This window comes from Hippoglossus hippoglossus, chromosome 14, assembly GCF_009819705.1.
Source record: "Hippoglossus hippoglossus isolate fHipHip1 chromosome 14, fHipHip1.pri, whole genome shotgun sequence".
Classification (NCBI taxonomy): domain Eukaryota; kingdom Metazoa; phylum Chordata; class Actinopteri; order Pleuronectiformes; family Pleuronectidae; genus Hippoglossus; species Hippoglossus hippoglossus.
The window spans coordinates 11,616,504-11,643,326 of NC_047164.1; the positions used below are offsets into that span (position 1 = coordinate 11,616,504).

The 26,823-nt window shown below is 41.2% G+C and overlaps 4 protein-coding genes across 6 annotated transcripts; 3 read left to right on the forward strand and 1 right to left on the reverse strand.

Moving 5' to 3' along the window:
* Positions 1-100: 100 nt before the first annotated feature.
* LOC117774642 (hepatocyte cell adhesion molecule-like) lies at positions 101-5,948 on the reverse strand. The gene is made up of 7 exons (XM_034607210.1): positions 5,775-5,948; positions 3,743-4,084; positions 2,701-2,982; positions 1,661-1,754; positions 1,457-1,527; positions 1,258-1,346; positions 101-882 (listed from the first exon to the last, which is right to left on the reverse strand). Exons 1-7 carry the CDS (start codon positions 5,899-5,901, stop codon positions 736-738), a joined length of 1,152 nt encoding a protein of 383 aa, XP_034463101.1. The 5' UTR covers positions 5,902-5,948; the 3' UTR covers positions 101-735.
* Positions 5,949-6,941: 993 nt separating this feature from the next.
* timm10b (translocase of inner mitochondrial membrane 10 homolog B (yeast)) lies at positions 6,942-9,029 on the forward strand. Of its 2 annotated transcripts, XM_034607122.1 has the most exons (4): positions 6,942-7,215; positions 7,309-7,404; positions 7,903-8,209; positions 8,282-9,029. In XM_034607122.1, exons 1-4 carry the CDS (start codon positions 7,189-7,191, stop codon positions 8,539-8,541), a joined length of 690 nt encoding a protein of 229 aa, XP_034463013.1. In that variant the 5' UTR covers positions 6,942-7,188; the 3' UTR covers positions 8,542-9,029. The 2 variants fall into 2 exon arrangements, with proteins under 2 accessions (XP_034463013.1, XP_034463012.1); XM_034607121.1 differs by having other exon boundaries at positions 7,903-9,029.
* Positions 9,030-10,738: 1,709 nt separating this feature from the next.
* ilk (integrin-linked kinase) lies at positions 10,739-19,261 on the forward strand. Its single transcript, XM_034607113.1, has 13 exons — positions 10,739-10,884; positions 11,848-12,006; positions 14,429-14,594; positions 14,698-14,793; positions 14,905-15,001; positions 15,087-15,170; positions 15,261-15,346; positions 15,435-15,544; positions 17,314-17,441; positions 17,541-17,662; positions 18,175-18,274; positions 18,504-18,634; positions 18,734-19,261. Exons 2-13 carry the CDS (start codon positions 11,918-11,920, stop codon positions 18,881-18,883), a joined length of 1,359 nt encoding a protein of 452 aa, XP_034463004.1. The 5' UTR covers positions 10,739-10,884; positions 11,848-11,917; the 3' UTR covers positions 18,884-19,261.
* Positions 19,262-20,202: 941 nt separating this feature from the next.
* LOC117774375 (sphingomyelin phosphodiesterase-like) lies at positions 20,203-26,184 on the forward strand. Of its 2 annotated transcripts, none has more exons than XM_034606773.1 (9): positions 20,203-20,504; positions 20,616-20,864; positions 21,340-21,660; positions 21,926-22,206; positions 22,556-22,729; positions 23,531-23,702; positions 24,001-24,077; positions 24,598-24,743; positions 24,824-26,184. In XM_034606773.1, exons 2-9 carry the CDS (start codon positions 20,655-20,657, stop codon positions 25,240-25,242), a joined length of 1,800 nt encoding a protein of 599 aa, XP_034462664.1. In that variant the 5' UTR covers positions 20,203-20,504; positions 20,616-20,654; the 3' UTR covers positions 25,243-26,184. The 2 variants fall into 2 exon arrangements, with proteins under 2 accessions (XP_034462664.1, XP_034462663.1); XM_034606772.1 differs by having other exon boundaries at positions 20,203-20,491.
* Positions 26,185-26,823: the final 639 nt, after the last annotated feature.

The window sequence follows — 26,823 nt, forward strand, 5'->3', positions numbered from 1 at the left end:
GTTTTCTCTTCATCTATCCAACCTGAACTAATAAAAAACCCACAAAAGCACCCCCGAGGAAAGACATAAAGACGACAGGAAACTTTGCAGGAGCAGAAAAACATTCTCATCACTCTTTATTTGGAGAATTTCACATTTTATTACAATTCATATAAAATTTAAAAACCACGTCACCTCCTTTAATGTGCTATTGTCTTTCCTCACAAGGGTATTAAGTCATCTAGTAAAACTAACACAGTGATCACACAAAATTACAAGGCTACTGCGGAATTTCACTGAACACAAAGAGAATATCACACTCGACACGATAACAGAACAGTATTTCTCAGGGTTTGTTCATATGAATTTGATCTTTGCAAACAACAAACCCAGTGTTAGCTTCATGAAGACTTCATGCTGTTTGCCAAAGTTTGGAATTTGTAGATCTGGTAAATGATGGTATGATGTGGTAAACCCAAACACAGACTCTGATGCTGTTTAAAACCTTGAGTCATTTCACACCGCATTCACATTCCCCTGTGTGGGCTGTGGCTCTAACCCAGCAACTGCTCTTTAAGTTACAATATAATTGAATATCATCAGGCAGGAATGATTTTGTAAAAACCTAGTTGATGCTTTTGAGATCTTCTCCATAGGTGGGGTGGATTTGCAGGAAGTTGCTGCCAGGAGAAGTATCTGATAGGCCAGTCCGACCTCCCAGTTGCTGTGACATGAAGAGGTGAAAGTGATGGACCTTCAGGTGTTCTTGTGGGAGGAGCGGTCGTGGGAGCCAGGGTACTGGCTAGGTGAACTGGTGGGCTTGGGGTAACTGGTGTAACGTGGTGGTTCGTCATGTTCAGGAGAGCCAATACTGTTGCTGGATGAGTCATCCATGGAGGGATCCTTCAAAACACAGGGTGAATTCAGCCCATATGCAACAGTTTTCATTCAGTATGAGAGTATTTATTGCTTCTAGATTCATGAGCCCTCTATGTCCACATTCAATATCCTGTTGGAAGTTTGACAAGAAATGTCTCACCTTTGGTTCTGTACATTGTGAAATCTGAACATATAACCCACTGTGCATTGTAACAACTACCACTATTACCTGGGGGCAAAAAGCCAAACTCTACATTTGTAGTTCCACTATTGATTTTGCCGTATAAAAAAATCCCCACGCTGCAAAGAAAATCACACCCTCCACAGAAAGCTAAAGTTCCTGCAGATTGTTAGTCTTGCCACCGTTTGCAAGTCAGAGAATCGAATAAAACCAGTTACCTTTTGCTGCAGGATGTAAAGAGACGTTACTGCATTTACTGCATTTACTCCATTTCCGTTATGCTCTTTCGATTTTGGAAGCACATCATCTGTGGCAAAGCACAAAATATTGAACAGTCATTCACTCACATCACCTGATTTATTGATTTCATCAACTATCATCCCAGTGGCTTGTTAATTTATTGTAACAATATCGTACCTCTGGGTTTGATTGTTGGGCGATTAGAGAGGTCATACAAGCTGAGAGGCTTTCCAGGTGGGTGTCTTGGCCTGACGAAGACAAAATGTTACCCATGCATTGATGTTGAGTCATGATTTTGTTTATTTGCACTCCAGACATGTTTGTCTAAAATCAGTGTGACACTACTTAGGCTTGATTTAAATGCTGAATAGCAATTCTTACTTTTTGGAAGGCGTCCAGCAGGCACATACTGTTAACAAGGTGATGAGCAGGAAGATGCCACCAGTGGAAAGAATGATATAAAGGGAACTTCTTCCTGTTTGGATATTCAAGATTACAGCTACTGAATATTCATAGTGAACAGAACAACATGGAAACATGCAGGAAAGGGTTTAACATTATATGATTGTTGAAGTAAATTTACAAATCTGTCATTAAAGCTAGATTCAGCTACAGTAGCAGCTTGGCTCTATACCCTAAGAAATAAAGGTTCCAGAATGGTTCTACCTGAAGGGATTTGATTCTATCAAGAACCATTTGCTCATGAAGAGCCTTTTTGGAAAAAAAGACTTTTCCAAGGGCTCATGCTGAATAAAAAGGGTTCTTGGTAGAACCTCCTGGGCGAATTCCAGATGAAACCCTCTGAAACAAAAGGGTTCTTAATAGAACTTCGTGGGTGGGTGCTACATGAAACCCCTAACAGGTGGAAAGGTTTTAATAGAACCTCCTGCGATAATTCTAACTTGAACCATTACACCAAAGAAAGGTTATCTGTAGAACCTCAACTAGGGGGTGGACAGTTCAAGGTATAAGCTTTTATGATGGGTTATTGGTAGAACCTTTTGAAAGGGTTCCAAGGTCAAACCTTTACGAAAAGTTTCTACCAGGAACCAAAAAGGATTCTCATAAGGGTTCAAGCTAAAAAAACCTTTATGGCTCGATAGCATTTGTATTTCTCAGAGTGGGTTGGCAATTTCAATTATTTGATCAATGGAACTTTGATTAAATTCCGGCCCATGGTTTCACATTTTTCCAGTGATTTAACGACTGTGGTCCTGTGTCTAGAGATACAGGGATAGAAACAGTGATTGTTCAGGAACTAGTGGTATTTTTATAATCTTTGGTTTGCGCGTCTAATGCTGCAAAAGGTTTGCTTCATTTTTTTTGTTTTTTTACTTGGATAGATCTTCTATGTTCTGATAATAAAATGTATATACAGTAAGTAACACACTGTAACTGATAACCATGATAGTATCACATACTGTAGACAGTCAGTCTGATGGGTAGGCTAGTCCCATTCCCCACAGGATTTTCCACAGTGCAGCTATAGATGTCGTCATCCACCATCAACACCCGTGTTATGGTCAAGAGCTTCTGGTCAGGTGACAAGATGAACCTTGTCTCATTGGTCTGTGGCTTTCCGCCTTTGAACCACTTGTAAGTAGTCCTGGTTCCGTTGTCATGGGAGCAGTTGAGGATGACATTTTCACTGAGCTCCAGCACTGATGAAGACTCCATGTGGATGTAGGGCCTTGATATAGGTTCTGGGTACAGGTGACAGTAGATACAATAAGTTTTTAACATGTAAATAGACAAAAAAAGAAAAGCAAACACGATGTTCTGATGCACACGATTTGATGACTCTCAAGATCTAAACGACATCACATCAGACAGAATAATATCAGAAAAAAACACTGGATATTTGTATCTAATACAATTATGTTTAATACATAGTTCTAATCATGTTGTGGCTACTTTGCAGAAATAAGATGGAAGCACAACACTAATTACTGATTTCTTACTAACACAAATAATTATGACCAGTAATCCACACTCCATTTGTTGTTATATTCTATCTTTCTTCAAGCATAACGTCATTAAGCCTTTAATTCAAAACCTAAACCTAGTTCTAAAACCTGGAACATGACTAATTTCAGATTTCTATCTCCTTTCCTTATCCTCACAGCTCTGTTCATTACATTTTAATGTTGGCCTTAGTGGTGGTTTAACTCTTATCTGCAATATACCTCAGTTTTAGATATGACTGATAATTTTTCATCCTCTTTTGCCAACTCTCTCCTGTGGTGTACACCAAGGCTCCATCTTAGGCCTTATTTTATTTTCATTATAAACGCTTCCACCAGAGCTCAGTCACATATTGTCACATAGTCGAGTCAACAATCTTCAAACTAAGTCAGATAGATGTTTACTAACACAAAGGTGCACACCAAGGAGATGTGATTGTACCCTGGCCTTACAATACCCTCACAGAATTGAACAGTAACTTAGTAATTGTCCTCCTACCATCCACAGAGAGTGTGATGCCACCTTCTCCTGTGAAAGTATCATCAGTGATAGAGATCTCCACGTCATATTTCCCATCATCAGAGAGTCTGAGGTTGTGGAGAAGCAGAGTCCCATTCTCAAATACAAGGATGCGGTCACGATACTCAGGTCTGAGGGTTCCGATGATGTCGGTTCCGATTGACTGGACAACAGTGATAGACTTTTCCCTCTTGAGCTGCCACTTGATTACTGGCAGGTCAAGGCTGAAACTACTGTAGCAGACGGACAGAACGGCCTCTCCCCCAACTGAACCTTTGATCAGAGAGTTGGGGATCGTCATGTTCACGGCCAACACCTCACCTGGAGAGAAGAGACGTTCCTGGGTTAGATTTTCATATCCACACAATTTCAATATAGCTCAACTAATGTCATTGTGATTGACTAATAGAAGTTTTATTGAATGCCGATATCCTATGACACATCAACCCTGCTGCATCTCTACTGGACTCTGCCATACAAAGACAGAGCTGTAACTATTTAGGTTATTTAGTTTGTGGTACCAGTAGCACTGTTTACCATTATATAAAGTGTGTCTACACATGCGTTAGGATCTTGCTTTTGATCCTTTTAATGTTTTTGATAATATTCAGGATATGGCTTCCTGATTATGCATACCCCTTTGTACATGATAATAAGAGTATGCAGACTTGTGTTCCTGCAAGTGTGCCTTGATTTCTTACACATCTCAGTCACCATTAAATGGTTTTTAAACCTGGATAATATGTTGACAGGCAATAGAATTCTGTTTTCTATCAGGGAAGTCCAGGTTGTATATCCAGATTTATCGAAAGGAGGATAAGGATAAGGACTTATCAGGTCTTTGAAACTGGGATAAGTTGTTTACATGTTCAAAACACAACAATACTGCTCTCTTTAGCCTAGACTCATTGATATATATGGGGTCGACAACATTATAGAATGACCTGCAGCATATAATTCAACAACTTGTTGCAATAGCACAATCATTATTAACAGTTGCAAGATGTTAATGGTCATCATTATTTACTTTGCATATCAGTATTATTGTTTTTTCAACTACAGCGGGTAATGGAGTTATAGCTAGTGGGTGCATCACGCCCCATCTCTGCTGTTTACTGGAGCCAGTTTACACGGCACATCCACATTACAGCAGTAACAGCTGTCAGTCCAGGGGATGGGCAAGCATGAGTCAACAAAAGTGAGGATTGTTTGTTCAAATTTCCTCCCTGGCAGTTCATGAACAGAGCACTGCGAGCGATCCAGATGTCATGCTAGCTTGGTAGAAACAGAGCAGCTCAGTGACTCTGGTGCCACAACAATAGAGCAGCACAGGAATAAAACTCAGCCACAGCTGAAAATAACTGAACATTTGAAAACTTCTTCTCTAACAGCCCGAAGGCAGGATTGCTGTGATACGTGCACAGGCTGGATACAAAAACACCCACATAGTCTGATGTAATCAAATACCCCAGTAACAAATACTACCTTTGTTATGTCTACAATGTGCAGTTTTCAAAGAGTTGTCGATTAAACTATTTTTCTTATGCTATATTTCATTGTTACATATTACACATAACAACGCAGACGTTAGCACAAACCTCTATTGTGTCAAACCCTGTAAAAATCCACTTGTATTTATGTGAAGTATGCAACTTTAAAACCACAACTCTGTTACGTTGTTTTGTTTACAATTTCTTCAAATACTTGCTAGTAATATAGACGACGAGGTATCCCAGTACTGAAAATCTGTAGTTAAAAAAATTGTATTTACTAACTGCAATTTCATGATTCCCTCATACTAAAAACTAAATAAACTAAACAAAATGGCAACCAGATTTCAACAAATCATCATTAGTTGTTACTTATTTGCTACATTATAAACTGTGATTTCATTAACATGCAAGTCAAACGTCCCACCATTGTGAGGCAAAGCGATGTGATCGATTAAGCATAACAGCAGCAAATTTTAATACAACTATGTAGCAAATTCTTAATAAGAAATGTGACGTACCTGAATTGAAGAGACCAAGAGACACGAGAAGAACGATTTGGGAAATTATTTTGGCTTTCGAAGGAGCCTCCTTCTCTGACTTCATCTTTGGTCTCTGAGCTTTGTTTTCCTCCCAGACAAGCAGCATAATATGTGGCTGTGAGCAGGACAGAGGACACAGTCAGTCATTCAGGCTCTGCAGGGACTGAGTACATGCTGTTCTCAAAAGACGCTGCAGAAACAGGACAAAAGTGCATGTGTCTCCATGTTTATTTTCTGATTCTTTAGTTTTATTGTGGCTATGGGATAGATTCATAAACAAAAGTTTTAACAGTCATAAGTTGATTCAGTGTCCATTACCCCACAATATGAAGTGTATCAATGGTGTTTTACCAGTGATGGAGCTGAACTTTGAAGCTAGCTATGGCTCTGGGATAATTAAAAGAAAGAAATAGCCAAAATTTTGATCTGTGCATTGTTGATATTAATTTGTATATACTAGAAACCTTCCTTCTGCCTTTTGCTTTCGCACGTTACTGATTTTTGGTGCATGATAAGCTGGATTCTATTACATTACCCACATGCACACGTGCAAACCACAAATGTCACACTCATGTCGACACTAAATGAAAAGTCAGGGAATCACTAAATCGGTAGAATGGTTATCCATCCAGCAGTTGTTGACGTATTTCACTAAAAGGCAAACATGTCAATCTGCTGGTGGCAGAAAAGTCACCAGTAACATTCACCCTCATTCATCCTGCACCATGGTAATCCATCAAGTATCTGTAGAGGTATTTGGTAACACTTTACATCCCCATATTAATAAATCATAATAGATAAAAAGTAATAATGTAAACACACAGATTATTTTTTATAGACTGCAGTATAAAGAGATAACTAATGGCAATATCATTGAAAATGAGATCAATAAACTGAATGTTACTGTTGTTATTGTTTGCCTGAATTAAAAAATGCAATTGTGGGCAACAAATTATATTATATTATATTATACTATACTATACTATATTATATTATGCTATATTATAAACTTGTAATTGAACAATATGTATTTTTTTTTACTTTTACAGAATTGTCAGTTGCAACTAAATACCAGTTCAAGCTAAACTTGTAGTTTTGCGAACCGGAAAGGGGGTGGGTTTTTGATTTTGTAGTCAAGCTTCTTGCCGAGCGTAGACGATCTTTGTTTCAAACATGGCGGCCAGCATGTGAATGTCATGCCATGTCAATCCACTGCCTCAATGTCTTCATGTGTGTTTATAGTCTGTGCGTGAAGGCTGACATGTGAACTACATGTTGCGGGATTGTGTCTTCATTCACCGCAGACACGTAAGAACCGGGAGCAACACAACTCTGTAGCTGCACTGCTGTCACATTAGCATTCTAGCTAACCAGCTAACCGGACGGAACAGCGATGGAAGCGGACCAACAGATCAGAAACGTAAGTCACATGTTCTTCCACTCGCAGCTCCACCGAGTTCATGTGTTCGTGAACGTGTTAAATGTTGAGTTTGAGCGTGTTTGTCTCTTATAGCTGCGGGATTTCCTGCTCGTCTACAACAGGATGACTGAAACCTGCTTCCAGCGCTGCAGCAGCAACTTCAACTACAGGAACCTCACGATGGACGAGGTACCAGCACCACAACAGATATATGTGTTAGACTCGTTGTTTGTGCTTTCCTGTGTTTCTGATCACTTTACCTCCTGATTCTTACTTATTCAATACGTGACCAGAAGTATACGGACACATGAGCAGCACCTTAAAGCCTATGTTACGGTGGGCCGAGAGAGCTCAACCCACTGCCAATACAGAAAACACATGCAAATAGAAAAAACACTTGAAAAACTACATCTTGCTGCAAAAAGTCACAACACATGCAAATACAGAAACTCTCTGCCAAAACGACACCGGAAATGTTTCCAGGAGACCCATTTCCCATTATTGACGGTGAACTAGCTGGAACATCAAAATGGATCACATAATGACAAAAATAGCCAGTGGCGTCCATGATATGAATAGCTGGTAACAGGTTGGGTCTGGTGGGGAGCTCAGTGGGGTCAGGTTTGCAAAATTGGTCCCTTTGAAACTCTGTAGAAATGGACTCATGACCTGATGTTGTCTGTTCAGGAGCGTTGCCTGGACAGCTGTGCGGGGAAGCTGATTCGCTCTAACCACCGCATGATGGGCGCCTACGTGCAGCTGATGCCTCGGATGATGCAGCGCCGGATGGACGAGATGGAGAGCAAGGCTGCGGAGAACGCCATAGCCGCAGAGGCAGCTGCGGCTGCATCTCTGGAGCTTCCTGCTGCAGACGCCTCATCAGCATCTCAAATCCCTGTCGCCGCGTCTCTACCCCCACAAATACCTGCACTGTTACCCTCTGTAGCGACTGATGTTGGACTAGAGGCACAAGGCTCAGTCATAAAGCCATCAGGGTTAGATATTCCTTTTGAGCTGGATGCTGCTTTTTCCAAACCCACTGCAGCCACAGAAGTCAGTTTCTCAGCAGCCACTCTGCTCACACCTGCAACTGAAGCCGTGAATCTTCCAGTATTTAATGAAGCTGCCAGTGGACCATCTTTTACAGAAGTCTTTCCACAGCTGCCCGTAGCCAGTGTCCAAACTGAGTCAGTGAGCTCAATGCCTGTGTTAATGCCATCTACAACATCCTCACTATCAGTAGACATGCCTGTGTCAACTGTCTCTGCACCTACTGTGTCGAGCCAAGAGAGAGCGCCAGAGGCTCCTCCTGCGTCAGGCCAGTAATGATGCCCAGTCTGGGTGGAGTCCCAACTCCCACCACAAACAACCTGAGTCTGCCAAGTTACTCATCACTGATCGTTCCAAATGTGATATTATTCACTGTATTGCTGAAAGGAATAGTTGATACGGAGATTAACATAAATTCTAAAATAAGTTGTATGATAAAATCATGTCATATAATCTCTCCATTTCTCTCCAATGTGAGCATTTGCTTTATTTCTGTGTTTTCACAACATATTTTAACAATGTGTTTTTTCACAATTAGTTTTTACAAAACTAACTTGAAAACCTCAATATAGACTCTGGCAACTTGTGACAGGGGAAGTCCCATGTATTATAATACTATTTTGTTTTATAAGCAGCAATTACAAGAATGCATTTGTTCTAACTGGATACGAGTGTGTCTGTGCAGTGGTAGTGACCGATCTGCAGTCATGGATTGTGGAGTCCTGGTCGAATAAGACTTGAGTCTGGACTTTCAAAAGCCTGGATGGTGCAGTCTGATGATTCTTGACACAATTGTTGAGTAGTTTGACAACAACAGCAAGAATGATGATTATCACTGATAATAAAAAAATAGTTTTCAGTCAAGTTTTCTTCTTCATTTAAAATGCTCCACTATAAACATGTTGTATCTCCTGTTTGCAAAAATTAAAGGCTGCCTCGCGCCCCTGGACGTCCTAATGCAGCAGTGGGCTGCAGCGTGTACTCTCTGTGTTGTGGGTGTGAATTCAGTCCATGAACATCATGTCCTGCCTCTGCACTGTGCATGTTATGTCTTCTCTAATCCAGCAGCAGAACCACTGTAAGCGATCTTAAAGCATTCCTAATGGTTCCATTCATCCACCGCAAAGTTTTTTGATGTGTCAGATGACAACTGTGACAGATTGTGGTAGATGGTTGTTTACTACGAACATGGTTCACTCAAACCATTGTTTTGATAATATGGCCATACCATAATCAAAAACCATTGAGATTTACTGTCCCTTTCAGGAACTAAATAGAAGTCTTTTCAGTGGCACATGGAATAAGTGCCATTTCAGTTTATAGGTCTTTTTCATGGAAGACATTTTAACATGTCAGTGGGAAATGCAGACGAGTGAATAATCAAATTAACGATTGTCTACGCTCCGATTTTAACATCAGCATCGATTGACACCAGTATGAAATGTGAATTTGCTAAAGTCAGATACTTAAATGCAGGCAAATAAATAAGATGGTAAGTAAAATAATCACCTTCTACATTATACTATATTCCTGCAGTTCATTATTTTCCATGCACACCATATATTTACAAAAAGTTCTGTTGTGACACATCATATTCTTAGATAAATGCTCAGATTTATACTATGAATTTATGCTCAGTCATGATCAGTTAATAAATCACTTTACATACCTCCCCTGCAAAATTTGTTCAGAATACAATATATAAAAGAAGCTGAATAAGAATATGTAACAATACATTATATACAAAAGAAGATAAAGAAAATGCATGAATAATGCTTAAATAATGCATTTTAATGCGAGGGATGTAACTAAAAGTAAAACAAAGTTTCTTTTGAAATGAAGAATGTCAAATTTAACATATTGTCTGAACTCCTTGTTAAATGCAACAAAGCCAAGTTAATTTACATGAATGGAATTTTTCCATAATAATAAAATAATAATGAGAAGAAGAAGAAAAGGAAGAAGAAGTTGAAAATGAAGAAGGAAGAAGAAAATAAAGAAGCTGAAGATGAAGAAGAAAAAAGGAAGAAGTTGAAAAAGAATAAGATTATGATGATGATGAAGAGGATGAAGAAAAGGAAGAAGCCGTTGAAGGAGAAGAAGATGAAGAAGAAGTTGAAGATGAAGAAGATGAAGAAAATGAAGAAGTAAAGGAAGAAGAAGATAAATCATATGAAGATGATGAAAGTGAGGAAGACGTTGAAGAAGAACAAGATGACGAAAGGGAAGAAGAAGTTGAAGAAGAAGATGATGAAGATGAAAAAAGGGAGGAAGACGTTGAAGAAGAACAAGATGATGAAGATGACGAAAAGGAAGAAGAAGTTGAAGAAGAAGAAGATGATGAAGATGAAAAAAGGGAGGAAGACGTTGAAGAAGAAGATAAATCATACAAACTCCAAGGTGACATTTACTCATGCTTCTGGGTTCAGCGTCAACGCATTGTCTCCAGCAGGGGGCGCTGTTGTGTGGGTGTCCCGGGACAGTAGCTCCTCAGCAGTAGCCCACATCAACAGTGAGGATCGGGGCGTGGACTCAGCGACCATTCCCTTAAATCTGAGGAGACGACCGACGGTGGGAAAAAAAGGAACTGAGGAGAAGAAGTCGACCGTTCAGCTGCTGGTAAGATCCTTCACAGCAGTTTTTTTTATCTGGGGGTAAAGCTTTGTGTCCCCTGTGAACAACAGGTTTGGTTATGGATGAACTTCACTTTGACTTTTCTAACAATAGATTTCAAAGTGATCCTTGAACAGGCCAGCCCATCCGAGTCCGAGAGGAAATGTGGGATGTGAAACTATTTTAGTCCTTCAGGCTGATATTCAGGCTTCATGGTTTCTTAAAGTCGGAATCAGTGGTAAACTCCTTTAGAAATAGGATGAGGATGAATGTATGGGAATGTACCATTAACCTACAGCCTGACTGGTAATGGTTTTCACTGGTTTTAACTGATGTTGTTGGTTATTAATATTTTCTTTCTCTTATCATTCTTATTGTTTGTTAATTATTGTTATTGTTATTGTTATTGTTATTGTTATTCTTATTCTTATTCTTATTCTTATTTTTATTCTTATTCTTATTCTTATTAGTAGCAGTAGTATTAGTATTAATATGAATGTTCTTAATACACAAAGTACAAAGTGCTTCACAACAAGAGACATAATTGTTAAAATGGTTAATATCGGTTAAAGTTGAATATTCTTCTTGTTCTTCTTCTTATTGTTAGTATTATTAATGTTCTTAATAACTTATAACTTCATTTATAGAGCACTTTTAAACACGGTACAAAGTGCTGCACAATAAGATAACAAATTCTTAAAATGGTTAACATGGGTTAAAGGTTAATATTCTTCTTCTTGTTATTCTTCTTGTTCTTATTATCATTATTATCATGTAATGTTATTTTTATCACACATTCATTTCACCTCATGGACATTAACTCAGCCAATAAGGCTCATAAGACACTGACAAATGTTTGTCTATTTACCTACTTTTATCTTCCCCCTGGAAAATAAAAAGTGCACGGCAAAAAAATGAATCTGTATAAACTATAACAAGATTCTTTGTTCAACACTTATTTTATTTCACGCTTCATGCTCCTGATCCTGACAGAGATTAAAAGAGCAAAGAGTCAAGAGGGGACACCGGCTGCATAACCATGGATGACATCTTCACACAGTGTCGGGAGGGGAACTCGGTGGCTGTTCGCCTGTGGTTGGACAACACAGAGAATGACCTCAACCTGGGGTAAGGGGATATATACCTGCACACCCCTCACTCATGATGTATATACAAAGCTTTGACTGCAGTGGCACCAGCTGCCTGTGTCTCCTCATGGATGTGAGGCTCTTGCTGTGTAGTGATGTCAGTCTGTGCAATAACAGCCTGGAGTGCAGTTTCTAATGATCGGAGGAGCAGACGTACCACATTTGGTATGGTAGGTGAGGGATTCTGTGCTGGTGTGTGTGTGTGATCCCTGCTTCAAATAGTTTCCATATTGTGCTCTCCCAGCCTCTCCACATACTGCTGAACAGTAATTCCAGTCCAGTTTGTACTTTTTTCCCCTTTTCTTCTTGGATTTCTCCCCATATGATGTCATACCCAAAAAACGTGTGTGTGTGTGTGTGTGTATAAAAGCAGTGGGAGATTTACGGTGGTTGTGGGATGACGTAAGTGACTCAGACGAGAAAATATAACCAAAATCCCGTCCTACAGACTTCAGATTGAAGGGCTTCTTTTATTTGGTTGGCAGAAAATTAGCCAATAGCCCATTTGATAATAGAATAATTGATTTAAATTAAATAACTGGGGTTTTATACTGTTGGTCAGACAAAATATCCACTTTAAAAACAAAAAATATATATTTATTCAGAATTTGTGACCACAAACATAATTTTTCTAAAATACAAGCAATTGATAGATAGAATGGATTTAGTTTTAAATTGTTAAGGATATATAGTTTTTTTTTTCCTGCCTGTTTCCATAATTTCCTCGCTGCAGAGGAGCTAGAGGATCTCATGACTTGGTTATCTCATTCTTGGGCCAGGCCATATATGTGCAGTTTGTTGACGTTGACTCTGAGGGCTGTGAAGCTGCTGGCCAACCACGCAGCAGCCAAGACCATTTCCTCTCTGCAACTTCCATACAGGGCCAGGCCCTCGCTGACAGAGCTGCAGTCCCACATAAACATCTGAGAGACCAGTCATTATGCTGGAGGGAGGCCTGCTTTGACTGAGGAGGCTCAACTGTGTGAACTCTTTCTCTCAGAGAAACCAATTATATGTTTTGTATAGGAAAATAAATGTGGCTGAGTAGGAACTGAAATTTCAGATCCCCCCCAAGAAGCAAAACAACACAGGAAGACATAAAACACATTAGACTGAGGATCCCTCTGAGAATTTTCTGCTCTGTCATTCCTGAGCTTTTTTCTCCCTGTTGCTTTTTATAGCACAGACTGTGAATTGTCTGTGGAACAGAATCGACAGGGAATGTGACTAACTGCTGTTTCACTTCGGTGTGAGCTAGTGCTGCAGCTTTTCCCCACAGCCCTGTTCAGTTTTATTGTTAAGTACAGTGTAGACTTTGTGGCTTTGCGGGGAGTTGCGAGAGGCCACGGCAGCTGCCTTGTGGGGGTCATCTCATGTAAAGCACTCAGCTGGGTGAAGGGGCCGGTCGCACGTAGGTGATGGTTTGGCTCCATGTGGACTGTGGCAGCGCGGTGTACACTGTCTGTGTGTTGGTGTCTTTATATGTATATATAAATATGTTAGCAGGCATTCCAGCTTGTGCAGACATATTTATCACCGAGCCGGTCGTCAGACGGGTACAGGCTGCAGGCAGGGAGAGGAAGCATGTGCTAAAAAATGTCTAAATAAAGACTGGTAGGTAGTGGGTGTCAGAACCTGTGTGTCAGGGAGACAACCACACAGATAGTATTTTGTCAGCTGATACTTGCTGAGGGTCTCACTAACTTACGCCTCAAAGTAACAAGTATGTCCTCTTTTGACTTTAAAGCGATAGTTCACCCAGAAATGAAAATTCCCTCATTATCTCCTCACCACTATGCCGATGGAGGGGTGGGTGAAGTGTTTGAGGACACAAAACACTTTTGGAGTCTCAGGGGTGAACAGTGTTGCAGCCAAATCAAATACAATTGAAGTAAATGGTGACCACTTCTTCAAACGTATAAAAACAACAGAAAAAAGAATAAAATTCCTCCATACTGCTCCTGTGGTGTCATCCAAGTGTCTGTAAGCCCCGACATTTGAATTGGACTCGAAACTACGTAATTTATACCTTGTTTTTAGCCCAAATGTTCAGCTAACAGTGAACATTTAAGCTAAAAACATGGTGTAAATGATGCGGTTTCGAGTCACACAGGAGGCATTTAATGTTTTTTTCTGTTGTTTTTTTTGTTTGAAGAAGTGGTCACCATTTGTATTAAATTTGGCTGCAACGCTGTTTACCCCTGAAACCCCAAAAGTGTTTTCTGTACTCAAACACTTCACCCACCCCTCCATTGCTCATAAGATAATGAGTGAAATTTCATTTTTCGGTGACCTACCCCTTTAAAGTGTCATAATCCAAGTCAGGCCCAGATTGCTGAGCGAGTAATTTGGGGATTTGACCGTCTTTGCTTGTCGTTCTCTTTGTGCGTCTTGTGTTTTAGTGACGACCACGGCTTCAGCCCCCTGCACTGGGCATGCAGGGAAGGGAGGAGCGGCGTTGTTGACATGCTCATCATGAGAGGCGCTCGCATAAACGTAATGAACCGCGGAGATGACACACCGTTGCATCTCGCCTCCAGCCACGGACACAGAGACATCGTGGCTAAGGTAAGGTTGGCTAAGTCAGACGTATAGTGTGGGTTCATCTGTCTGGAGACATGATGTTGACTTTGTTGGTCCGTTTTCTAACATTACATCCTGTGTGTGGCAGCTGATTCAGTGCAAAGCAGACCCAAATACAGTCAACGAACATGGAAACACACCGCTCCACTACGCCTGCTTTTGGGGTCAGGATGAGGTTGCAGAGGTGCGATACAAAACACACACACACAGACAAACAATCAAACAATGCAAAAAGGCCCTCTTGTGGGGAGAAATGTCAGTACACAACATAGTCTCACCCCTCTTTCTATTCTAGGACTTGATGACCAGTGGTGCCCAAGTGTGTACGTGCAACAGGTATGGACAGACACCTCTGGATAAGGCCAAGCCCCACCTCAGACAGCTGCTTCAAGGTCAGAGGTCATTTGTCGCCATTTTAACAAATTTACAGGCAAAAAAATGCACTTTTTATATTACTTCTTTTGTGTTTGTTTTTAGAAAAGGCAGAGAAAATGGGCCAGAGTACGACCAAAGTCCCCTATAAGGAAACCTTTTGGAAGGGCACCATGCGAACACGACCTCGTGAGTAGCAGGCGTTTCATAAACAAGGAATTAATCAACGTATCCAATCATCAGACATTTGATTCATTATTCATGTTTTCGCTCTTTCAGGTAATGGCACCCTCAACAAGCAGGCTGGTATTGATTTCAAGCAGCTCTCTCTCCTGGCAAAGATCAATGAAAACCAATCTGGAGAGGTCGGTGGCACTCTGCTGTGTGTGTCAGTCTTTTTTAGAATCCTTTCAGCCCCTGTGTTGTTGACCACACTGTGTGCTGTGTCTGCAGTTATGGCAGGGTCGGTGGCAGGGGGACGAGATCGTCGTCAAGGTGCTGCAGGTGAGAGACTGGACCACCAGGAAGAGCAGAGACTTCAACGAGGAGCATCCCAAACTCAGGTTTCTGGCCCTTAACAGTGTTTCCTGTATAGAGACGTCAGGGTGCATTTTATGGGCGTAATGGGGGTAAAGTGCCGCAAAATCTGTTTGCTTGCAGAAACTGAGGCTAATGCATTTGGCTTGGCAGGAGTCTCCTCTCTCTTCATGTCCGGGTATAAACACAGTACTAAAGTGAGGTTGGATGTGATTGATTGGTGCTGATTGAGGTCAGAGAAGGTGGGATCTTGTGCAATGATCGGAGGAGTTTGTAATTGTCGGAGGTCAAAAGAATGGATTGTGGTTGGTGGTGTGGTGAAGTATTACTTGGCTGTGTTTTCACTGTGTCATGTGTTCTGCTTGACTGCGGAAAACAAATCCCACAAACATCCCTCTGTTAGTAAGCATGAGGGCCGGCATGACATGAAATTAAATTCATCACAGCTCAAATGAAATCTTATTTTGAATCATGTTGGTAAGTGTCGCAATGACCCGTGTTGATATTCTTGTTTCAACTTTCCTGGCTGCTGCACAAAATTATTACCCAAAGGTAGAATCAGGCCGATATGATTTTTCATGGCTGATGCTGATACTTATATTAGGGATTGAACAATGTATATCGGCCGATACATACAAAAAAACAACCGGCAATGAATCTCTTTCTGAAGAAAATTTGATTGAGGCTGGATATGTTATAGTTTAAACATAAAATGTATTAAATATTTTAAAAACACTAATTTGGAAAATAAATTATTCTAAAACCCATTTTTTTACGTAAAATGAAAACATAATTAAAGCAGGCTCTTCCCAAAAGGCAAAGCGTTAAACCATTCTAATGAAGAAAGTGAACTCATACCAGCAGGTTCAGACAGATAATCAGAGAATAAAAACTAGAGGGCTGCAATAGAGCGCATTCCTCAGCTAAGGCTGATGGCCTATCTCACCGTGTTGGAAAAAATCCACAAATCGGCGCATTTATCCATCTCAGATGCCGTCCATGAAATTTCTTGGAAATCTGTTGTGTTGTTTTTGAGTAATCTTGAAAAAAAGAGAAGACAGTGAAAAGAAACCTTGAAACAAAACCTTAAAAGGACAGGGACAGAGAAGAGTCAGAACAGGCCGAGTCAGAGAATGATTTTCAGTGAGTGCAGAACAATGTGCAACTGGAAGAGCTTGGCAGTGTGATTCCATGTTGGCTTTAGGTTTTGGCCCTTTTTTAAGAAGTGTTGCCAGCATAAAGAATTCTGAGCATCCTGAACAATTCAGCAGCAGAGAGCTGCAGATAAATACATAAAAAATACTGCAATTCAAGATTCTCTGATTCTCAAATGTAATATGGAATGCTGTGGGTTTCCTAAGTATGTATAAAGGCATTAAGGTATTAAGTAAAAAATGAAGGAATATATAGATAAATATGGTACAAACAGACATGAGGATATTGCATGCAACTGAATTGAATTGCACATACTAATAAATGACAGATGATATAACAGAGATGGTGTAATGTAATATACTGTAAACAGGAAGTATATTGCACACATGGTTCTCAGTTAAAGGGAAGTCTTTATTGCCTGCAGCTGATACAGAGGTGGTGAACAGTCATATGAACTGTCAGAGCTTCCTTCTTTCTCTCTAGAAAAAGCTTCTACTCGTCTTGCTGTTTTTTAAACGGGTTTCCTCTTCATTCCTAATCAGCTGATAAAGACTTCCCTATTCGCAGTATATAAAAATACTAACTTTTTTCTTTCTTTTTTTAACATCACACACACTTTCTGTCTGTTGCGTCTCCGTAGGATCTTTTCTCATCCAAACATTCTGCCTGTTCTTGGGGCCTGTCAGGCGCCTCCTTCTCCTCACCCCATCATCATTACCCACTACATGCCGTACGGATCCCTCTACAACATCCTCCACCAGGGCACCAGTAAGTCCATCAAGTATGGAATGGAAATGGATCTTAAACCCACCATACTCTCTACTTTTCTTTCTGGCTTCATTGTATCATCCTCCTCCTCTTCCTCAGCTCTTGTGGTCGACCAGAACCAAGCAGTGAAGTTTGCATTGGACATCGCCAGCGGCATGGCTTTCGTCCACACCTTAGAACCAATGGTTTCCCGGCTTCACCTCAACAGTAAGCATATCATGGTGAGTACTGTCTTTGACCAGGAAGACCTCGTTCAGACCTGCTGTTAACATCCGTCCTGAGATCCGATCGCTCAGACCACATTGGGAGGGGATGTGGGACCCATGTGGCCACATTCTTTGTGCTGTGTGAAAACAAATGTGTTGTTGACCACCGATACTCAGCGAGCGTCTTCTGACCCGCTGCAGTTTCACAACGAATTTTAATAAAAAGTATTTTAATGACTCTTTGTTTGTTGTCACCATCACAATGTCAGCACTGACCAACACATAATGATTGACGCTTTTGTTAAATTGGTAAAATGAGATTCATTCAGCCCCTCCCGACTCCTCCCACTCTCTAGCTCGAGTCGACACACAAATACACACACATTGACTCACACCCACACAGGGTTCACAGGAGACACAATGTCTCTCAGGACGGATGTTAATAATACCAGGTCTGAACAGGGCCTAAAAGAGTTTAGTCTATTAGTGCCACTACCCACTCTGAAGCTGATGTGATTCACTTGCAGATTGATGAGGACATGACAGCCAGGTTAAGCATGGCAGATGCAAAGTTCTCCTTCCAGTGTCCGGGTCGTATGTACTCTCCAGCGTGGATGGCCCCTGAAGGTATTCTTTTTTTTTTCCCTCTTCGCCCTTCTCACTCCCGTCCACTTCATATTCCCCATAATGAGTCATTCATTTAAAAACATCCTGAACTCTATAATTTATTCTTTCTTGAGTGGTAGCCATGCTATGTCCATATGGTGTGTCGCCCGGGTTACGGGATACAAATAAACCCTGCGAGTTGTCCAGTTATATTCATGGTTTTCCACTTCCCTCTTTGTTTTGTCTTCAGCGCTGCAGAAGAGGCCTGAAGACATCAACAGGAGATCTGCTGACATGTGGAGCTTTGCGGTGTTGCTATGGGAGCTGGTCACCAGGGAGGTGCCCTTCGCTGACCTCTCACACATGGAGATTGGCATGAAGGTAATTGGGTGCAGCGTTTATCCACCCACAGGCGTATGCACAGTACTCACATCCTTGTCTATGTATTTCAAAAGATTTTGACTTCCGCCCTTTTCCCAGGTGGCCCTTGAGGGTCTCCGGCCCACTATTCCTCCAGGGATTTCCCCTCACATCTGTAAACTTATGAGGCTCTGCATGAACGAAGACCCGGCCAAGAGACCCAAGTTCGACATGATCGTCCCCATCCTGGAGAAGATGCAAGACAAGTGAAGGCATCAGCTGCAGCATGTACTCTCCTGCTATTATGTTTCTTTTTAATCATCAAACCACTCGTATCATCACTTCAACCATGTATCCGCTAAGCTGCTGTAAATAATGTCAGAGACCACTTCAGCCACACAATTCAAATCTGCTTTTCGTGTATAATTTAAAATTGAGGTATAAATGTTCTTTAGCGTATCTCTGAGCTCTTTTATTATAATGCTGAATTGAAAATGCTGGCAGACCTTTAAGTCCAGTGTGGATTATATTCAGCGATATGTCAGGCACAATTGCTTAGAGACTGATCCAAAGAAATGTGTATAGAAACACTGCTTTTATACACATCAACAAATGCCAATGCAATAAATATTTTATATTTATGACAAACCCTCGTTGTTTTATTTGAGGACATCATCGTCCTCCGAACAATGGTTAGCCTGCTGGAAAATGTTCATCACTGGATGGAGTTTGCAACTGAGTGATCTCTATCCTGTGAAGAAGGCCACAAGATGGCACTATGAGAATTTTCTGACTACTTGAGAAATACAACTTTTTAAGGTAACAGTAAACCTCTAAGCTCAGTTATCATGCTCTTGGCAGATGACAAGCCTTTTATGATGCAGGGTAAGAGTCACCTATGACAGCAAATCAAATGTCTGATAGGTTTTTCTTGTCCATTAGTTTGTTTTTTTGCAGGATTAAGCAGAAACTACGGAATGGATTTCCACCAAAGATGTTTCCTGGGCCTGGAAAGAACCCATTCAATTTTGGTGCAGATGCAGATTAATTAAGGGACACATTCAGGATTTTTATAACTTTATTTTACAATCTTTTATGGCAAATAAATTATAAGTTATCATAGTTAATCAGACTTCCTTTTTATGCCTCTCAACCTTTTTGTGCCTCTCGACCAAATTTCTTCACCTTTGGTACAAACATGCACTTGAACTAAAATACAAACTGATTTGATTTTTGGTTGTTGGAGCTCAAAGGTCAAGGTCACAGTGGGCTTACAAACATGTTTTTGGTTTTGAACATGCTCTTGAACATGATATCTCACATCTGCTTGTAAGGAATTGCTTCAAACTTTGACTAGTTGTCACTTGGACAAATATTAAGTGATTAGACTGAAACTTTACTGATTTGCAGAGGCAACTAGACTGTTGTTTGGCCGTGATCGAGATATTTGCTCTACTCAGTGAAATTCTACTTCATGTGATGAGAGGTTACTTATGTATATAGTTGTACTACTTCCTGTGTGTGAAACATAGGTGTGAAAGTGTAAAGTGACACAAACATCAGAGTAGAAGTGGAGGGGGGGGCTGAGGAGTCCGGGGCTGGTGGTGCTGGGGCGGTGATAAGAAGAAGTGGTCACGTGACGGGTCAGCTGATTCTGTCGCGTTTACAAGAGCGAGCGCAGAGGCTGTGATCATCACAACAGGGCGCGTGCAGCTGGTGGAGCACTGAACACGAGAGGAGCCCGTCGACCTGCTCTCCTTCACCGGGACTGTCCTCGCCTTCCTGCCCGACTCGTGTCCACTGCTTCCCCGGCCCTCAAAGCCCGAGGACACGCCGACGACCTCGACCCTCCTCGGCCGGGGACTTATTTTTCGTGAGGTGCAGAGAGAAAGTAAGAAGCTAAGCTAGCTGCCTACCACTCTTAGCTTAGCTCCTCTGTTTGTGGGTACGTGTTAAGTTACCTTGCTGTTTTGAATGTGACTTCCTGGTTCTTTGTTCACAGAGGCTGCGGACCACCCGGAGGACACCTGCCGCCAGGGCAATGAGGCTCCCCGCTGTGCCGCCCACCTGCGGGCTCCTCACCGGCTTCCTGGTGCTGCTGCTGCCGCTGTTGGCCTCCGGTTTCCCCGCTCACACCCCGGAGAAGCCGGGCCTGGTTTTCCTTGAGCAGAACAGGGTCAGATTCAACTGGAGAAATGTCTCCTGTTCGATGTGTAAAGCTGCCTTCACCATCCTTGATGTCGCCCTGCTGGTAATGTTATCAGATCCACATCAGGTCTCCTACTAATAATGATGTTGAAGTGCTTTACTCAGCCACAGGTTGTCTTGAAATGCATTTAATTAAACTGAGAAAAGCTAATAATAATTATGATAAACTTTATTTATGCAGAGTAAACAAGGGTTATGACATTTCAGGACTAAGGCAGATAAGATAAGGCAATTCAATAAGATGGAATAAAAGGCTCAGATCCTTAGGCAGGGATTTCCAGAGCTGATGGGCCCTGACTGCAAAAACATGCATTTCTAAACCGGGCAGATTAATCTTGACTATTACCATCGAAAGTGTAAATACTACATTTAAATGCAGAACCAATTGCAAGAGGGTGGTTTGTGATGTCCGCTCGACTGCTGTTCCAGGAAGTTTGTGGTTTTGACATCAGTCAGTGAAGCATTGTTTACCACATCACTTCTTAGACTCTGTTTTGGCTTTTTGTCACTTCTTGTAGGCTGATTCAAATGAGGAGCGGGTGGCCCGTGCGTTCGGTGAGGCTTGTATCCGTCTCCATCTGGCCGATGAGCAGGTGTGTCGACAAATAACCGAGCTGTTCAGGGACGACTTCATCCGAGCTCTGCAGCAGTCCGTGCTGTGGCCCTCTGAGGCTTGTGCCATGCTGATCGGCCCCTCCTGTGGCAAGTTTGACATCTACGCACCCTGGAACATCACCTTGCCAAAGGTCCCCAAGCCTCCTGTGACACCCCCCTCTCCTCCTAAACCTGGTTCTCCACAGAGCATGGTCCTATTTCTAACTGATATCCACTGGGACAAGGTGAGCGTGTGCTGCTGAGAGATTCCCCAAAGTACAATTGTTTGAGTCTGGAAAATTTGGTTATACCCCTCTTTTTTTAACATGGCAGGTTTTTGTTGCATCTTAGAGTTAAAGTCAATCAGAAAGTGCAGGGGTATTAAAAGCAGCTTAATATAGATTTGCCCAAGAAATCTGGAATAATTGAACAGAAAATGGCGGCATGATTGTTGGTGACTTGACATTGTTTTGGCTCAAGTGCGTCTTTAAAAATCATCTCTGTTGACAGGAGTACCAAGCCGGCAGCTCTGCAGACTGCAAGGACCCTCTGTGCTGCCGGAATGACTCTGGCTCTCCCAGCTGGAGGCGGCGAGAGGCCGGTTACTGGGGAACCTACAGTAAGTGTGACCTGCCTCTGCGCACGGTGGAGAACCTCCTGGAAAATGCAGCCAGAGCCGGATCCTGGGACTGGGTTTACTGGACCGGAGATATACCAGCGCACAATGTTTGGGCCCAGACCAGGAAACAGCAGCTGTTAGAGCTTACTAAGATCTCCAGGCTCATCCACAAGTAATTTCTTCTTCAAGATCAGCTTTGAGTGTTTTGATAAACATGACTGCCTCTCAGTGAAGTTTCACAGTGTGTAGTTCAGCTACTACTGGATTTCCATTTGCCAGCAGCCACTTAGCTGTCAGAGTAATTTTTAATAGAATATCTGAAACATGATGTTGAAATGTCAAACCGTTCAGCCATGTTGCTGGTGATCACAGCTGCTTGGTAATGTACTTGCTCAGACCTCAGATGGCCTTGTGCTCTTGATTCTCAGCCTGTTTATATTTCAGGATGTTTGTCATGTGTCAACTGGAACTGATCCAAACACGTAATGACTCTGACCTCTTCTCTCCCGTCTTCTGTGCAGACACCTGGGACCTCATGTGACAGTTTATCCTGCTGTAGGGAATCATGAGAGTACGCCAGTGAACAGCTTCCCACCGCCCTTTGTTCATGGCAACAGATCCTCCTCCTGGCTCTACGATACGATGGCAGAGGAATGGTCCGCATGGTTACCAAAGGAAGCTTTGAAGACTCTAAGGTTCTTCATATTCATGTGTTTTATTTTATTTGAATGTGAAGTTGAGTTTTGGCGTTGGTTTGCACGTCTGGTAGACAAGACGTAGACGCTGTTTCTTTTAAACCTCTGAGACAGTCAGTAACCAGAGGCATTATATTTTTGGCTTGTCCTTCCGTCTCATTCTTGTGAACATCATATCTCAAGAATGCTTTGAGGGCATTTCAAGTGGTTCTAATCATCAGTTGGATTTGAGGCTGAAGTGATTACATTTTGGTGGTCAACATCGCTGCATAATTTTCAGGGAATCTTTTCTAATTTGGTACAAACCTTCACTGGGACTCAAAGATGAACTGATTAGATTTCAGTGGTCAAAGGTTAAGGTCATAATGACCTCATTGGGAATACAGGAGGGACTGAAACTGCACTGTTTATGAAAGCATACAACCATGGAGTGGTAATTCTGTTTTTTACTTAAAATGCAAACATAAATGAAGATCTTTTCTGTATTTTCTTTTTCTGTGAATTGTATGTTTTTTTTATTGGCAAACAAACACATACGGATATGTCTGTAAAAGGCAAATTTATAATATCCGCTGTTATGTCTAGTTTCTAGATAAATATGTGGTTCAGTAAATGTTTTTTATATAATTTATCAGGAACTTTCTATGTCACTTAATCTTTACCTTACTTTCCACTGTTTGTACAGAGAAGTGATCACATTTCATTATTCCCTTTACAAAGGTCGGGGTGGGCTCACCTGGAGTTCTCACTTTCTGATCAACTCTTGTCTGTATGTAATTCTTTTTTTTTTTTTTTTTTTAGATACGGAGGATTCTACACGGTGAAGGTGCGGCCTGGTCTCAGGGTGGTCTCTCTCAACATGAACTTCTGTGCTCGAGAAAACTTCTGGCTGATGGTGAACTCGACTGACCCGGCTAACCAGCTGCAGTGGCTGGCCCATATACTCCAGACCAGTGAGGACCAGGGAGAGAAGGTGAGTGGAGCAACAATAACAAAAGATGACATGAACAAAGCAGATTATGGGAAAGTTTATTACAGTACAGAAAATAAGAACTTCTGGTAGTTTGTTTAATATTGTAGAACTGAAAGAAGACTGGGTGTGTTTAATGTCTCTCTTTGGCCGACTACTTCATGTTAGATCTGGGTAATGACTCTTGTTTCATTTCACTTACCCTCCAGTAACTGGAACTGAGCATGATATTTGGAATAAAACCTGTTTTTATTAGTACAATAACTCTCCTGTATGTGGTGTCATTTTCTACTTTACATAGGTACACATAATAGGTCACATCCCACCTGGCCTGTGTCTCGGCAGCTGGAGCTGGAACTACTATCACATTATCAACAGGTAGCTACCCTGATCATTTATCCCAAAATGCAGATTATAGAACTGTTAGGAATGGAAGTTGTAGAGCAGCAAAGACAACGGCAGCAGTACGTCATCCTATGTCCAGTTAACATCATTGTCACTGAGGGAAGACCATTTTGTTCCGTACTGTCAGCAGTTGTTTCTTTTTCTGAAACGCATGATTTCACAGCGTCAATTAGTGATACTTCTATCTGCAGCCTTTTATCCATACTCTTGGACTCTTGGAAACATGGTTGACTTATCTTCAGCAAAGCTTGCGTCATCTCTTGTTTTTTTGCATGAGTCAGTCATCTATCTCATGGTGTTTGTGTTTTCTGCTTTAGTAATCAAAATGTTCAGAGTCCTTGACTAGTCTGGTAGCTGAAAGGTTGCGTTGCATGTCTCATAACACCATCGTCCATTTTCTCGAATCTGGACTTTTGTCTTTTGCTACACACGTTCTCTGTGTACTGTCTAATTCTTCACTGATAATGTCTGAACCTGTGCTTTGTCTTCCCAGATATGAAAGTACAATTGCTGGGCAGTTTTTTGGTCATACGCACTTAGACGAGTTCCAAATGTTTTATGACGAGGACACCATGAGCCGCCCGCTGGGAGTGGCTTTCATCGCTCCCAGTGTCACTACCTATGTTAATCTGAACCCAGGTGAGTTCACAAACTAGTGGAGTGATTCAACATTTCATAATGAACAAGCAACAAAGATTTAATTATTTTACTCTTTCCAGGATACCGTGTCTACTATGTTGATGGTGACTACCCCGGCAGCTCTCGGCTCGTGCTCGACCATGAAACCTACATCCTCAACCTCACAAAGGTGAACCACAGTCCAGGGGCTCCACTCAGCCCAGAACAAAACCCGAAATGGACACTGCTTTACCGCGCCACCGAGGCATACGGTCTTTCCACCCTGTTCCCGTCTGACTACGACAAGCTGATGCAGGCCTTCATCAATGATGACCGAGTCTTCCAAAGGTTCTGGTACTTCAGACATAAAGGACACGTGTCGTCGCCCTGCAAGGAGACATGCAAAACCTCACTGCTCTGCTTTCTGCGGAGTGGGCGCTACGACGAGCTGGAGCAGTGCGACCTCCTCAATGGTTTTAAAGGCAACATGGTGAGGGCTGCCAGAAAAACTCTCTGCTGATCTGAGGAATTTTGGACTGACTGGTTGAATAGAGAAAAAGAGCAGTTGGACCAAATAAGAAATTGAGCCAAAAAGTTAATTTGTTCTTGTTGCTGGTGGGTAAGGATAGGAACAGTTTGTTGATTTCATCAACTGTGAAGAGGTTGGGGATTTGTCAGTTTTGCCTTGTGCTGTTGCTCATGTTTTTGCAAATGCAATGTCAGTTGTGTGAAGACTGTTAGAAAGTTTCCATAATGTTATTGTTTACTTGAAAAGCACAGAACAGCCGGGGTTAACGGGTTTGTTTGACATCATCAAGATTTTCAGTTCCTTCTATACTGGGTGCCTTTTTTCAGGGAAAATAATTTGAATCCATCCTGGACAACAATCTTGAAATGCTGCAGTACGACAACATTCATTCATGTAAATGTCGAGGATCGTCATCATTATGCAACGTTTTTGCTCATGTTTTGACATTTCTTCAACTGCTGCCTTGTTGATTGGGACATAGTGGAAAGTTTGCTTTAAATTTATCACTATCTGAATTTTGACCTGTCCCACAATACTTTATTGGATCTGGTGGGTTAATGGACCTCAGTGATTATTTACCAGGGTTAGTTTTGTTGAGTCATAACGCTGCGTAAATGCGCCTTTTGTGAAGATTCAGTTAAAGTACAAAACCTTAATGCACAGCACCATTTGCCTTAGCAAAGATGTCTTCTAGTCTAGATAAGCATCAGTTTTCCCCTCACTAAGTGTTACTTGTGTCTGCACTTTAATTCTTTTGTTTGAGGTTTAAGTTCCAGGTGTACTGGAGAACAAGTTTGATAGACCTTCAACGGGGAAGGTTTTCAGGTCTTGATCTATGCGTCCTGTGGTGTAACATGAGCATGACAATGGCTGTAAAAAGCAATAATTCAAAGATTGTATAAAATACGAATAAAGGATAATATCTTATACTCTTGCCCACTTGTTTGCTTTGTTGGAAAAATGTTGATTCAGGGTTTCTTAAGTGTCTTAAAACATTAAAAAAAAATCTCGTAATCAGAATTTTAAATGCATTTAAGTAGGTGTAAATTATGTTAAAATTCCATTGCTAATTCTGTTCCACTTTAAAATTAGTTTGCGTTTGTAATGTCTGTGTGCATGCTGTCATGAAAATACAAACAAGATCAACATGGAACTAATAACCTGAGTCTTAAAATACCTCAGTCAGAGTTTCAGTGCCCTCTGCTTTGAGAAAGACAATGGATACCTACTGTCTCTGCCTGTAGTTTGTGACAATATATTATATGTATACTTCATATCTGTCTGGTCTTGAATTTCATTTATTATAATAAACTATATAGCAGTTTTCAAGCTTTAAGTGCTTGTCAAAGAAATGACTACCAATTAAAATCAGAAACCCTCTTTGTGAAGCAAAGTTTGGAACGTAACAGCAAAGATGTTTAAATCACTCACAATGTACAAGTATGTTATAAATAAAATCAAAACAAAGTGATTAAATTATGGATAAAATATTTTTTTAATATTTCATGCAGTGAATGTTCAGAATTTCTACAAAATTCTAGTATTTTAATGTTAAAATTAAATCTTAAATTT